The 12,764-nt window shown below is 44.0% G+C and overlaps 1 protein-coding gene across 9 annotated transcripts in view; it reads left to right on the forward strand.

Moving 5' to 3' along the window:
- Window positions 1-12,764, forward strand: part of TANC2 (tetratricopeptide repeat, ankyrin repeat and coiled-coil containing 2) — a 1,999,198-nt gene that overhangs the window by 1,091,265 nt on the left and 895,169 nt on the right. For 8 of the 9 annotated variants that reach the window (XM_069238000.1, XM_069237998.1, XM_069238005.1 and 5 more), the window contains one exon: window positions 2,042-2,158. The exons of the other annotated variant lie outside the window; for it this stretch is intronic. In XM_069238000.1, coding sequence (XP_069094101.1) covers window positions 2,042-2,158 — 117 coding nt within the window. The remainder of the gene's footprint in view (window positions 1-2,041; window positions 2,159-12,764) is intronic. 9 annotated transcript variants of the gene reach the window in all.

Raw genomic sequence — 12,764 nt, forward strand, 5'->3', positions numbered from 1 at the left:
ATTTTAAACCATCTTTGGAAAAAAGCTTTGGCCAAGCTAAACTCCTATAGGTGAGAGCTACTGGCTTTGTCAGTTTAACACCTACATGACGCATGACGCCCCTGGCCGATATCATCAGGACTCAGGGCCTCAATATAATTTCCTATGCAGGTGACACCCAGCTTATCCTCTCGCTCTCAGAAGATCCCTGGACCACCAGAACCAACTTCCCCAATTGCACGACAAGCGCCATCGACTGGATGAAAACCAACTGCCTGAAACTCAACACGGACACGACTGAAGAACTGATCTTTGGAAACCACACCTCCCCATGGAATGACACATGGTGGCCTGCCAAACTCAGGCACCCACTGACAGACCACACCCGCAATTTTGGCATTGCCCTGGACAGCAAACTTACCATGAGCGCCAGATCATCACAATCTCCTCTGCCTAGTTCTACTCCCTTTGCATGCATCAAAAGTTCCTAAGATTGCTCCCCGTCGTCACCAGTAAAACCGTCACCCAAGCCCTAGTCTCCAAGCGACTCGCTCTACGCAGGAAACTCGAAGAGACTCCGGGTGATACAGAACTCACCTACTATACTCACCCTCAATCTCCCCCAAATTGACCCACATCACCCCCCACAGCAGGAACCTCCACTGGCTCCCTGTCCAGAAAAGATGCCAGTTCAAGATACTGATACACACCTACATAGCCCTACACAACCAAGGACCAGCATACATCAACCACCACTTGAACTAACACCAATCTCCAAACACCTGTGCTCAACTTGCCTTGCCCTTGCTTACACTCCCTGCATATGCTAAAATTACAGCAGAGGGCGCTCCTTCTCCTACTTGTCTGCAAAGTCCTTGAATGAACTCCACTTCCAAACCTCATCCTCTCACAGAATTCAGAAAGGGACTCAAGACATGGCTCTTCGAGTGATCATAGCAGGATCCCAGCGCCTGGGTAGCCTACAAATCCTGATGGATTGATGGAATGTTTATTTAACCATGATGTACAACAGTGTAGCTGCTCTGCAGCATTGCTGAAAGTAAAGAAAGAAAGCACTATGATGCAGTCAGTGATGGCCATGTCATAGGTTTCAGCTGCGCTGCTGTACAACGTAGCTAAACAAAACATTTACAAAGCCAATAGCTGTTTCGTCAGTGAGACCTATGGGTTTTGCCAATGATTGCTTAAAATTGGTCTAATACTTTTTTTTAAATAAAACATTGTAAATGCCTGTAATTTGAGTGATTATTTAGTTGGTGATTTTTCATTGTTTCTTTCACAAGTAATAATACAGCACTGCATGGTACAACTGAAAATTTTGGTATTTGAAAAATGTACTGTTAAACGCCCACGCCAGAGAACATTTTAACTTTAAACTGTTTTATTGGCAAGCACGTAGCAACAAGCTTAGGTGGCGGCGTTTTTTTATTTTTATTTATTTACTTATGTGACATGTGCTTGCAATACACATTTAAAAAAATAACCAAATCCTCAGCTTGCCAAGGACAGAACTATTAGCCAGCGGGCTTTCTTTTTTTTTTTTACGTAGTGAGGAGTCCTATTTAAAAGATTAATTTAAAACAAAAGTATTCCAGAAAGAAACAGCAGGAAACTCACTTGCTGATGCCAGAAAAAAATCAAATTGCACGGCAATCCAAAGTCCATTTAGTAATGTACAGCATTCATATCTCTGATCCTTACATAACTGAAAAAAGGAAAATGTTGCAAATGTGCTGGAAAGGGATACCATCATTTGTCTGACGACTACAATATTTGGTCAGGGCTGCCTGAGAATGCCCCCAATAAAACAGCCCGGTCTGCTGCCGCAGTCTTTTTATTCAGGATAAGAATGCAGATATACATTTTTCTTGTCCCAAAGCAGGAAAAAATGCTTGTAACCTGATCTTAGTCTGACAGTGTCGTTAGCTAAATGCTTCCAGCTGTTGCTCGTTGTTCTTTTTATTCACGATCCTTCTCTTTCTCTCTGGCCCCCCCTCCCTCCAACACCCCCACCGTCTTTGTCCTTGTCTCATCTTCGTAGTTCCCCTGAGGAAAGCAAAGTTTGTCGAGAGCCCGCGGATTCCCGAGTCTGAACTGGGCTCGCCAGTACTAACTTCAGCAAAGAAACTGGACGACGACGATGATGCCTACTGCCCTGGTAAGCATGCATGCTAGTACAATGACAGCTCTAGGGGAGGCAGCATGCCCCAAGTAGTGGGCACACTTACTCTGTGCCTTCTTCTGGAGACACTATGACGGGAAAAAGCTTTGTGGTTCTCTGTTGTACTTGAATTTTGTTATCATGGCTCTGGCTCTTTGTCTGTCCCACAGCTCTCCGTCACCCTTCCATTAAAAGTTAGCAGGCTACGTTTTTTTTTTTTATAGTAGAAAGGTCAGCATGGCTGTTAAATGCCTCGGTAGTTCAGACTGATCTGTAAGAGAAGTATGGTCAGTTGGTGACATCTTGTGTTTATGTAAAACTGAGCACAGGTTTACTAACTTCGTTTTCTTATTTAACTAGTTTCACATATTCTTTAGGTCTTTCGGATGTTCCTCGTCATTATCCATATCAAGGAAGAGCCAACACTTGGTTTCTCTTGACTTGAAAGATGCAACACTTTAGAAATGTAATATGAGTGTCAAAATACCCTTATCACAGTTCTGTGTGGTTTAAGCTCCAATAACTCTTACTTTTAGGTCACTGAATTGTTAAATTCCACACATGCCTCACTGTAACATCATTCCAAGCACTGGCCTCCCTGGAGTCAGCATCTTCGAAGAGGCTATATTTCATATAGCCCATTTTGTAAGAGGGCCGTGCTGACATGCTAAAAATAGCATACAAAATAGTAGGCTTTCAATACAGGTATTACTTCCATCCAGATATTATTTGTACAGCTGTTATGCTGTTCACGTGGTGTATGTACATCCATTCCCCTCTTCGTACGTCTTCTTGCATACAGTTGATTGAAGTGGGAGTTGGGTTTAGAATTAACAGCCGTTGTGCACCGAACAACCTCAAGCCGGGCATAAACACTCAAGCTGAGAGACTACCCTAGAGTATTAGCAAAGGTGCAGCCCAACAGCACAGCAACAGGATGAGGAGGCCTGGAGCAGTAACCTGTCCCATGCCCGGGCCCAAGACAGAAGAGCATTGGTGGCCGCAGTTGGGGCTGGTTGATAATGAGAACTGGGCAGATGGAAGTCAAATGCATACCATAGATACATCAGTACAGATGGTGCTAAAATATGTTTTCAGCAGAAGACCTGCAGTGCAAGAAGACAGTGTAGTTGGTTGGGCACTCCTCTGAGGATCGGGCACAGAAATGGGCAGACGGAAGTCAGAAGTTCAGGATTGTGAGGCTACCAAACACCCTGGTTCTGTGGTCCAGTAGGACCAGCATGTAGTAGGAGCAGCTGGTACCTACAGTGCAGAGGGCGCTAGTGACACATAGCAGACCGTACGCTATCATGATACACCTGGAGGGCAATGTCCTCACATCACTGGACAAGAGCAAGCCACTGGCACCAATGAGGAAGGGCCTGAATACCGTAGCATGGATGTTGGGGCCCATCATCATAGTGCAGTCTCAGCTTATACCTAGATTCAGCTGGAAGAGTTCTAAAGATCATTGGGCAATGGAGGCATCTAGAAGAAAGTTGAACATTACATTGAATAAGTTCTGCAAGAGAGTTGGCTAGGAATTTGCTCTGCATGGGTTGATTAACCTACCTAATCCTGGGTACTTTGTGGAGGATCAGAGTCCACTTATCCGGATTAGGTATGTGCATTTTCACACTGCACTTCACAGGAGTATTACAACTAATGTGTTTTACATAGAATCAGGGGAGCTACTGGACAATAACCCCATGGCGAAAGGTAACAAACAGATCAACAGCAATAAGGCACTCCAGCAAGTAGGGAATGGTGTGCTTTGTGACCCAGCGGACATTGGGATTCAGGAGAGCAGAGTCCTCCTATGGGTGGATGAGGGTAGGACTAAAATGCAGGCATGGCACTTGCCTCCCAGCCGGGGTCAAATGAACCACAACAAGGCTGGTCAGTAGCAGGATTGAGCCCCAAACCTGCTGAGGGGTCCCTTACATGGTAGGATGGAAAGTTGAAACACTATATTGAAATGACTTGCTAAAATGTTTTGGTATCTCAGAAGATTAGTAAAGAACTGCTGTTTTCTTTATCCAAATAGCAACTCTGTGTGTTTTTGTGGAGCTGGATTGATGGGTGGATGGGACAAATGGGCTGAGTGACAAGAGTGACCAGGTTATAGGGAAGGCTGAGCCCGGCAACTGAGCAACAGGCCTCGGAGGGCCCATAGCAGTACCCTGTCTGAAGGGCAGTGCCCCAGAGAGAAAAACAAAGGTGGCCGTGGTTGGCTGCAATGACTATAGTGACTGGAGTGGGGAACGGGCAATGGGGAAGAAACATCATGTGCTGATTGGGCTGCAACCTATGAAAGGGCCTATCTGCCCAGTGCACCACAGACATTTGAGGCAAGGGGGCAGTGGGTTCTGTGCACTAAATACACAACCTGCAGCATTTGCAAAGACCCGTACATGCCTGAGGCAAGGTCCAGAACGAAAGCAGAGTCGCAAAGGGGAACAAACGAATTAGAGAGACAGGGCACCAAAGAGAGTAGTAAAAGGGAGGTTTTGTGACCCGTTTGGCCTTGGAATTCGGGATGGCGTGGTCTATTTGGGGGTGGAAAAGGGAAGGACTCATTGCAGGCATGGCACTTGCCACCCAGCTGAGGTCAAACAGACCATGAAACGGCAAGTCAGTAGCAAGATTGTTCCTCTAACATATTAGGGCGTCCCTTCCACCTGCACAGTGGAAAGTTGACACATTATATTGTTATACCTTGAAAAGACCTTATGGTATGACTGACCAGGTTACACATAAATGCTTTAGAGCAGAAGAATCCCCCAGCGCCAGTGATGCCTGTGAGACTTTGCACAACATGATGTGTGGTGGAAGGTGAGCAAGGATTCTACTCAAGTTGTAGTTGTACCTACAGTCTGTGCTTACCTCGACCTTTCAGCTGTCTTGCCAAGCTGCCTCTTGACAAATCATTGCAAGATGTCATCTACGCATTTCTCCTGAATCTCTCATGCTTTCTTGATGAAGGTGGAGCACTGTAAATATCGTCTGGACTAACCCCAAGAATTACTCCTGTTCCCTTTGCTGCTCTGCTAGCGAAAGGTTATAAGGAGTTATTGGGCGGTGCACACCCTGCCATGGCATGCCAATGACGAACAATACTGCAAGAAGATAATAAAAACAGTGACAGCCACGTGACAAAGAACACGTTCATATTTTAGGAACCTTCTACAGTTGCAAAGAAAGAAAATGAGCAGATGCATTTGGTAAATCTTATATGTGAATGTCAGAAGCCGTTCATTGAAGTAATTCACCGGGTGTGGAATAGGCACAGTGTTACTATTTTCCATGAGTAAAATCACATGAAAAATACCCTGATTTTACTTGTGGATAACAGTAACAGCAAAGGCACAGCTCAAAATGATGGAAATCCTTGTGAAATTAGGTGATAGCCCATTACAGTTTCACGAAGTTAGCCACCTCAAAGGTGTACAAAGGTATTGGGCTGAGAAAGTGCATGCTGGGGTAGATGAGGGAGGGTAGCTAGCACCAAGGGACCTATGTTATGATACCATAGACTACACACTGAGATTTACACTTCCCACAGGGTGGACAGCATGTATTAAGTGGTCTGATTTGTTGAGCTGTCTCCTCCTTCCGCTGCTGTGTCCTCAGTCTTCGGTTCGACGTCCAGCACGTGTTGGCTGTTAAATAATTTAGGGAGTGCTATCAGTCCTGTCTGCAAGCTTTCAGAGATTCTAACATGGTCGAGGGATTGCAGGACTTTCTAAGAGCCGTGCCTCTGTTCAGGGGCATCCTCCTGGAGCTCTCTTCCACCCCTGGTCCAGTCTGCCACCATATCATGTTTTGCCTTTGTGTTCTCCACAAGCATGTGATGGGATGGAAGTCTTAAAGAACATATGATGGACCGAATGCTGAACATTGCAAACATTCACCCCAGTCACAGAGATCTGGGTTTAATCCATCGTGCTTTTTGCCCGCCACCCCAGTTTTGACCCAGGCATATGTAAATCAGTCTTGAGCACGCTTCCTATGGGAACAGTCCAGCCCAAACTGCCAGGCCAGGTCCTCCATGGACTGGAAACAAGCATCCTGGGACGGTTTCGGGATATCACCCCTCATCAGCCAGGCTAGCTTGAATCCAGTGAGCACGGGACCCACGTCTGGGCATACCCTTCCAACTTAGGGTAACAAAGGCAGAAAGAGCAATTGATGGTCGGAATGCTAAACAATGCAAACATCACCCCCAGTCACAGAGTTCTGGGATGATAGTTTTAAACCTTGTTCATCTTCCATATCACTCCCTCCCGCCGTGCTGCCAAATCTTCCATCTTGAATGACACTTCCTTCCTTGTGTAAGAAGTATCTATTGTCTTTCTTCTTAAGTCTCTGATGGTCCCTTAAAAGAAATGAATGTGTGCTCAGGTGAATCTTTGGTGCATTTTTCATTGTGTTGAATTATTCATTTCAATATTTGTCCTGCAGCAAAGGCAGCAACAATGTGATGTGGTTAATGTCCTCTTTGTCAAGTGAGGAATGTTCTGTTGTGCATTGAGCTGATGTTCTGTCAGGTGAACCGTTGGTAACTAGTTTCAGATCTCTCCATTTTGGCCTTGGTATTTTCTTCACAAGAATAAGAATCTTTGAGGTTGCGCTCTACATTTTTTTATATCTGTTCCCGGGATGACTATTGCTGCGTACTTTGTGGTCTGATGTGTCAAAACTGTACCAGTTCCGGATAGGAGAGATGATTTTGACACATTTGTAATTGTGCCTTTGCAGAAATCCTTAGAGAGAGAGAGAGAAATCTGAAATTCTTAGAACCAGGCCTTTTTTCCAAATGCTCAGTCTTGCCCACAAGCAGTACATTTATACCTTCAGCCTGGTGAAATCCACTGCCGACTGTTGCCAAAAACCTAATTGCTTATCTGGCAAGAAAAAAATAAGATTTTCTAGTAATCATCCACCTGTGAGTCTTCCCTATGTCAGGTAGGGAGATCAAAGTTGTTGGTGCTTGCTATTCTGACACTTCATAACTAAGCTTGGGATTCTTTGGTAAAGTACTTTTACTTCTTAAAATTGTAAACATGACCTTGTACAGTGACCAAGGACTGTCACTTGTGTCCATCCCCTTCATTTTAAACTATGTCCTGCCCATCTATCCAGTTCTTTGTAGTGTTATGAAATGCCTGTGGAGTCCAGCACCTGTTTATCCAAGCAATTAACTCGAACCATACCCATATAATCACGTCTTGAAGCACATTATACACTCTGTTCAGGATACAATTCATGTCCCCATTGCTTGTTGGCCACAAGCAGTACATATAGATTCTTAAAACTCAAGGAAAGGAATTTTTGCAAGTTTCTCATGTTAGGTGTTATGCTCTTGTTTAGATCTGAACTTTAATCCTTATTTTAGTGTTTTTTTTTAATTCCTAACTTTGTGGTTTTCTTCTTTCCTCTCGGTTTTATTTGGTGTTTTGAGTTACTGAAGATTGAGAGGTGAAAATATTATGATGGTCATTACGAACTCGGTGGGAAAACCCACTGAGTTCGGCGCTGGCGGTCTACAAAAGACCGCCAGCGCGTTGAAGACCCTGCTGGCCACATTACCAACATTTGGGCCTGTACATTGACGCCGATTCCACATGGAGCCGGCAGCAATGTAGCAGTGCGGCGGGTGCAGCACCCGTCGCGTATATCACTGCCTGTAAATTAGGCAGTGACGGGGCTGTGCACGGGGGGCCCTGAGACACCCATTCCGCCAGCCTTTCCCTGGTGGGATAAACCACCAGGGAAAGGATGGTGGAAAACAGGTACATTATCCGGCGGGCATGTAACTACGCCATCACCAGGCTGCCTGGCGGTGGCGGAGTTACACCAGTTGCGGTTCTGCCACGTTTATTATATGGCGGTCTGGGCTGCCATGTTCATAATGAGGGCCTATGTTTGGAATTCTACACAGTATAGCAGTGTCTAATGTTTTACAATAAGAGCTACTTTTACACTCTCAGAATAATTGAGAAAAGTATCTAGTGATTCGATTTTCGGAGCCCTAGACAAAATGACAGTGTACCTTTTGGGGTGCACCCTCCCAGCCCCTCCTATTGTGATCCCATAAGATAGCTGCCTGCAGTTGCCAAAATATTGCAGCACTTGCACAGGGCTGTGCTGATAATGGTTTTAAATATGTGTCCTGTAGGAAACAGAGTAGAAAGGATTTGCTTCAAATTATAGTTTATCGGCAGCACACCTAATGAAGCCGACGTTTGCACACTATTTTGCTGCGTTCATGTGACAAGAAATGGAACATGAGTGTTTTTGTCAGCATTTCAGATATGAAAGGCAGGAAGAGGCAAAAGATATGTGCTTTAAAAATAAACTTCTGAAATGATGTATTAGCAGCTGCTTTCTTACATTCCTCTACATTTTGCAAATTCGTTTCCCTTGTTCATTTTTTGACATTATGAAACTTGGTTTGGAAAGAATGCATTTCCTCCATTCCATTCCGTCTTATACCAGCAGCAAACCTCGTGCGTATGGAGTAGCTTTTTTATTCTACACTGACGCAAGAAGATGTGACAATCGCATTATACTGCAGAACTCTTCTACCACAAATGTGATTTTTTTGGACAAAAATGTAGGGTGCCAAACTCTTTCCTTCACCTCTACGCATTCCGCCTTCTGTATTCTGTTCAATCAAACCCAGCTACTGTTTGTAGTTGCAGTGATTGGTTGGCAGTGTGTCGTAACCATATCAAAGTGAAGGGAGCGATTTCAGTCATTTGATTGTAAGCAAGTGCCCCAGGATGCTGCTCTCGAGTAATAGCAAGGGCTCATATGAAGCTGTATCTGACAGGGACGTCTCTTTTGGCCCGCAGCATCTAGTGGGATTAGCTGAAAGACAGCCCTACTGGAAAACAGTCGATGAGAGGGTTGAAATCGTGATGTCGGATTATACCACATGCTTACAACTATTTCTTGACATAAGTTATCTATCAGCCAGTAGAGAGCAAACGCAGGCGACATGCGACCATTTCCACGTCGAGGCAGCGTTTTCGTCGGGGAGTCATTTTCGATGCTGCGAGGCTTCTGAATTTAGACCGGTTGCCAGGCAACCTCGTGGTCGGAGGTGGTTTATGGAGGCTTGTCTGTGGTGTTTGTTATTGAGGATTAGGATATAAAAGACGGCCTTTTCCTGTCACGTTTAACTTGGCGAGGGATCCTTTATTGCAGAGTCAGCAAAGCCCTTTCCTTGGGGAGCAGTTAGTGCTGTTTACAAACCAACAGAGCATGGGGACACGATAGTCCAACGCAGATCGCTCGAGTAAAATGACACCGACTGCTGAGGTTGCCAAGAGATCACAGCGTCCAACCGATAACGTCACTGGCGGTGACGGGAGAAGAAATGCATGCGTGGGCTACACAGTGACTCGGATTACTTCCGGGTGAACTTGGCCCAGTCAGACTTAAAACTGAGAATGGGAACATCGGTAAGTGTTGCGGGCTCCGCATTTATTTCAATTTGATGACAAGTAGATTCGGGGTAAGAATGCTGCTTGTACGGATGCGCTGCATCATTAGTTGCATTTGTTATGTTATAATGAGGCAGAAGAAGGTTCTAGTTATTTATCTCATCTAATGCTAATTCAGCGTCAGTGCTTTCCTAAACAGCATTCTTTTTTTTTTTTTTTTTTTTAAAGGCATTATGGGATAGATCAATATGACTGGTCTCATTCTTTGCAAACACTGCACTTTGCACCATTTGGCGCTGGAAGAAACCGCGCAATCCCCAAAAATTGGGGTTCACGTCTTGGTCGAGATCAGTGACACCGCTTTCCTAGGCCGGTGTTTTTTAGCAGAAGCTTGGATGCTGACAAGAGCCTTTGTTTGCACACGAGGAAATAATAGCAAAATGTAGAGAAATATAACAAACCTGGTGCAAAAAAATGTGCCTACATTTTGCGTTTACATTTCGCATTACAGTGGGGTATTAAAAAAATATCGTTTTATTTTCGAGGAAGGAGCAAAGAAGATGTTTTTTCCCTATTTTCCAAACATGAACATCCTTACAAAAGGCACTGAGTGTAGTGTTCTAACGTTTGTTTGAAAAAGGCAGACATTTTCGAGGCATTATGCGTTCTAAAAAAAGAAAACATTCTCTTACCTTGTACTCTGTGCTGTGAGTACCTCACCTCTCTTGATTGTGCCCTCTCGTGCACGACCTGAGCTATAGTTTATCAATGCTAGAAAACGGTCCATGGCAATTAGGTGGTGCCATTTCGCTTCTAAAATCATTAAAGGTGGCTCCATTTGGATTGACCACTCTTGTTGCCACCTCATTACTTTTTGTATAGCCGAAATATTGTATTCTCAAAGTTTTCCTCCAGTCTAGAGCAAAGTAAACTTGCTACTTTCTGGAGATGGTGGTGGTGTTTCACTTTGGCTCTTGCTTGCTGGCACATGTTTCTCCTACAGAGATGTTGTAAGCATTACCGGTCAGCAGAGGCTCAAAGAAAAATGATAGAATGCAACCTGAATCACTCTTACTACGTTAGTTGAAGTGAAGGAGTTCATGTGTTTGCTGCAATAAAACTGTCACCTATTTCTGCCACTTTTCATTACCATCATTTGCCTTGCAGTGTTGCGTGCATTGCATTCACCTTTTTATCCATTAGAACACCTTAATTAATCTGTTTCTTGATTTTGAATGGATTATACTGTTTTTTTTTCCTTTAATGCCATTAAGCACTATCCAAACATCCATACTAAATTCGCCCTCATTTATCTCATCTTTGACTCATCTCAAACTCCATTTTACTACTATGATCTCCCCAGTCCCTTTCCACAGACTCTTCCCTCCTCCATCTCTTCTTTACTCATCGCAAGCCTCACCTTACTACTGTAATCTCCCAATTAACACTTCTGGATTCTTCTCTCCTCTGCTCTTCCATTATTCTATTAATTCCAACTAACAGGCTCACATGTCCTCCGCTCAAATTAAATCATACCTCCCTATACTAATACTGTACTCCTATTCCCCTATACTAATCCGCCACTAACCCTTTTGGGTTCCGGAGTAACGCGCTACTCGGCAAGAGTGCTTAGGCGCCTCGTCAGGGGCAGTAAGCACTATGTAAATCCAATTACAATTCTATCTATGACCTATAGCAAAATGCAAATATATAACAACCTTAATAGTGTTGATATAACTTTGTTTTTCCTCCCCGGGGCAGGATTGCTTTGATGACTTTGCACTCTGAATGTGTAGTACTTACTTTCAAATAAGAGTTTGCAGACTTGTGTTTTGGTTTTAAATAGGCCCCGCTATTAATACTTTGAGTTTAAATCATATTTGTTGTGCTATCTGAAGGCTGAACGGATGAACTCATTTCTGTTCATATAGCCTTTAAGTTAAAAATACAGTTGTGGGGCCACTCGGTCTTAAAATCCACATTGAATTACAATTCGTGATACCTTACCCTGGGACGTTCTAGTTTCAAGAAGACAGAACTACAGGAATTTAACATAGTCTTTGTATTCAAATCCCTGGATTTGGAATATACACATTAGTCTCCTCCCTGATATAGGAAAGTAAAATATCTTTCACTGGAATGCTTGAAAAGTGGTTTCAACTATTAACATCTTTCACATTTTTCTTACAACTGCCAAACCATATTTTGACATACAATTAATTAGACCAGTACCCCCTTATGTGCCGGAAATGCCATTACTTGGTCTTCAGATACATAGAGGTATCCTCTCTGCCCCCGAACTGATCCAGTGGGAGCAGGCGGGACTGAAGACTGTGGGTGATATGTTTTAAGAGGGAGTCCTGTTTGGTTTTCAAACTCTAGTATAGGAGCCGGGATTACATGTAATAGAATCACTTACACAATACAGACATAGTGGCAAGTGGCGCATTCAGAGCCCACTGCACATGCAACACTACAAACTCTTCACACACTAGGACAAAAAATAAATTGATCACTTGATTCTGTAGAGCCATCTCGGACCATGCAGGAGTATCATTAGAATCCCTTAGGCACTCTTTGAAAACTGAAATGCAACTCCTTTTCAATGATAGGAAATGGCAGAGCATGTATGGTATGCTGTCTCAAAGATCACACGTTATGCCTGATTCAAATGTATTAAGTTTATTATATTTCACTGGTGTACCCTAGGCCCTGGAAACTTCACCAGTTTTTTTTCCCTGCGGTCTCCCCAGTTGTCTTAGGTGCCATACCACACACGCAGAGCTTATGCATCTGCTATGGTACTGCGCTATGTTGCAACCCTTTTGGACAGGGGTTCTGATGGCATACACTGATGTCACAGGACGCGTTATCCCTAAAATCCCTGGGAATACACTGTTGGCAATGTATCCACCGCAGTTGAATCTGGGAATTTGGCTCTATTGCTTGCCAAAAGAGTGGTTACCAGAAGATGGAAATCTTCGGATCCTCTGTTATTGGCATACAGAAATACAAAGATGGGCAACTTCTGAGAGCACTGCATTGCGCAGGGAACAAAATAAAGGTCTCAGATGTACCCCAGTGGCGGGTCAAAGGGACGAACTGATGAAAGAATACAAAGATATTTCCAAAAATGACAACAGATCCCC

Source organism: Pleurodeles waltl, chromosome 6 (genome assembly GCF_031143425.1).
Source record: "Pleurodeles waltl isolate 20211129_DDA chromosome 6, aPleWal1.hap1.20221129, whole genome shotgun sequence".
Taxonomy (NCBI): Eukaryota; Metazoa; Chordata; class Amphibia; order Caudata; family Salamandridae; genus Pleurodeles; species Pleurodeles waltl.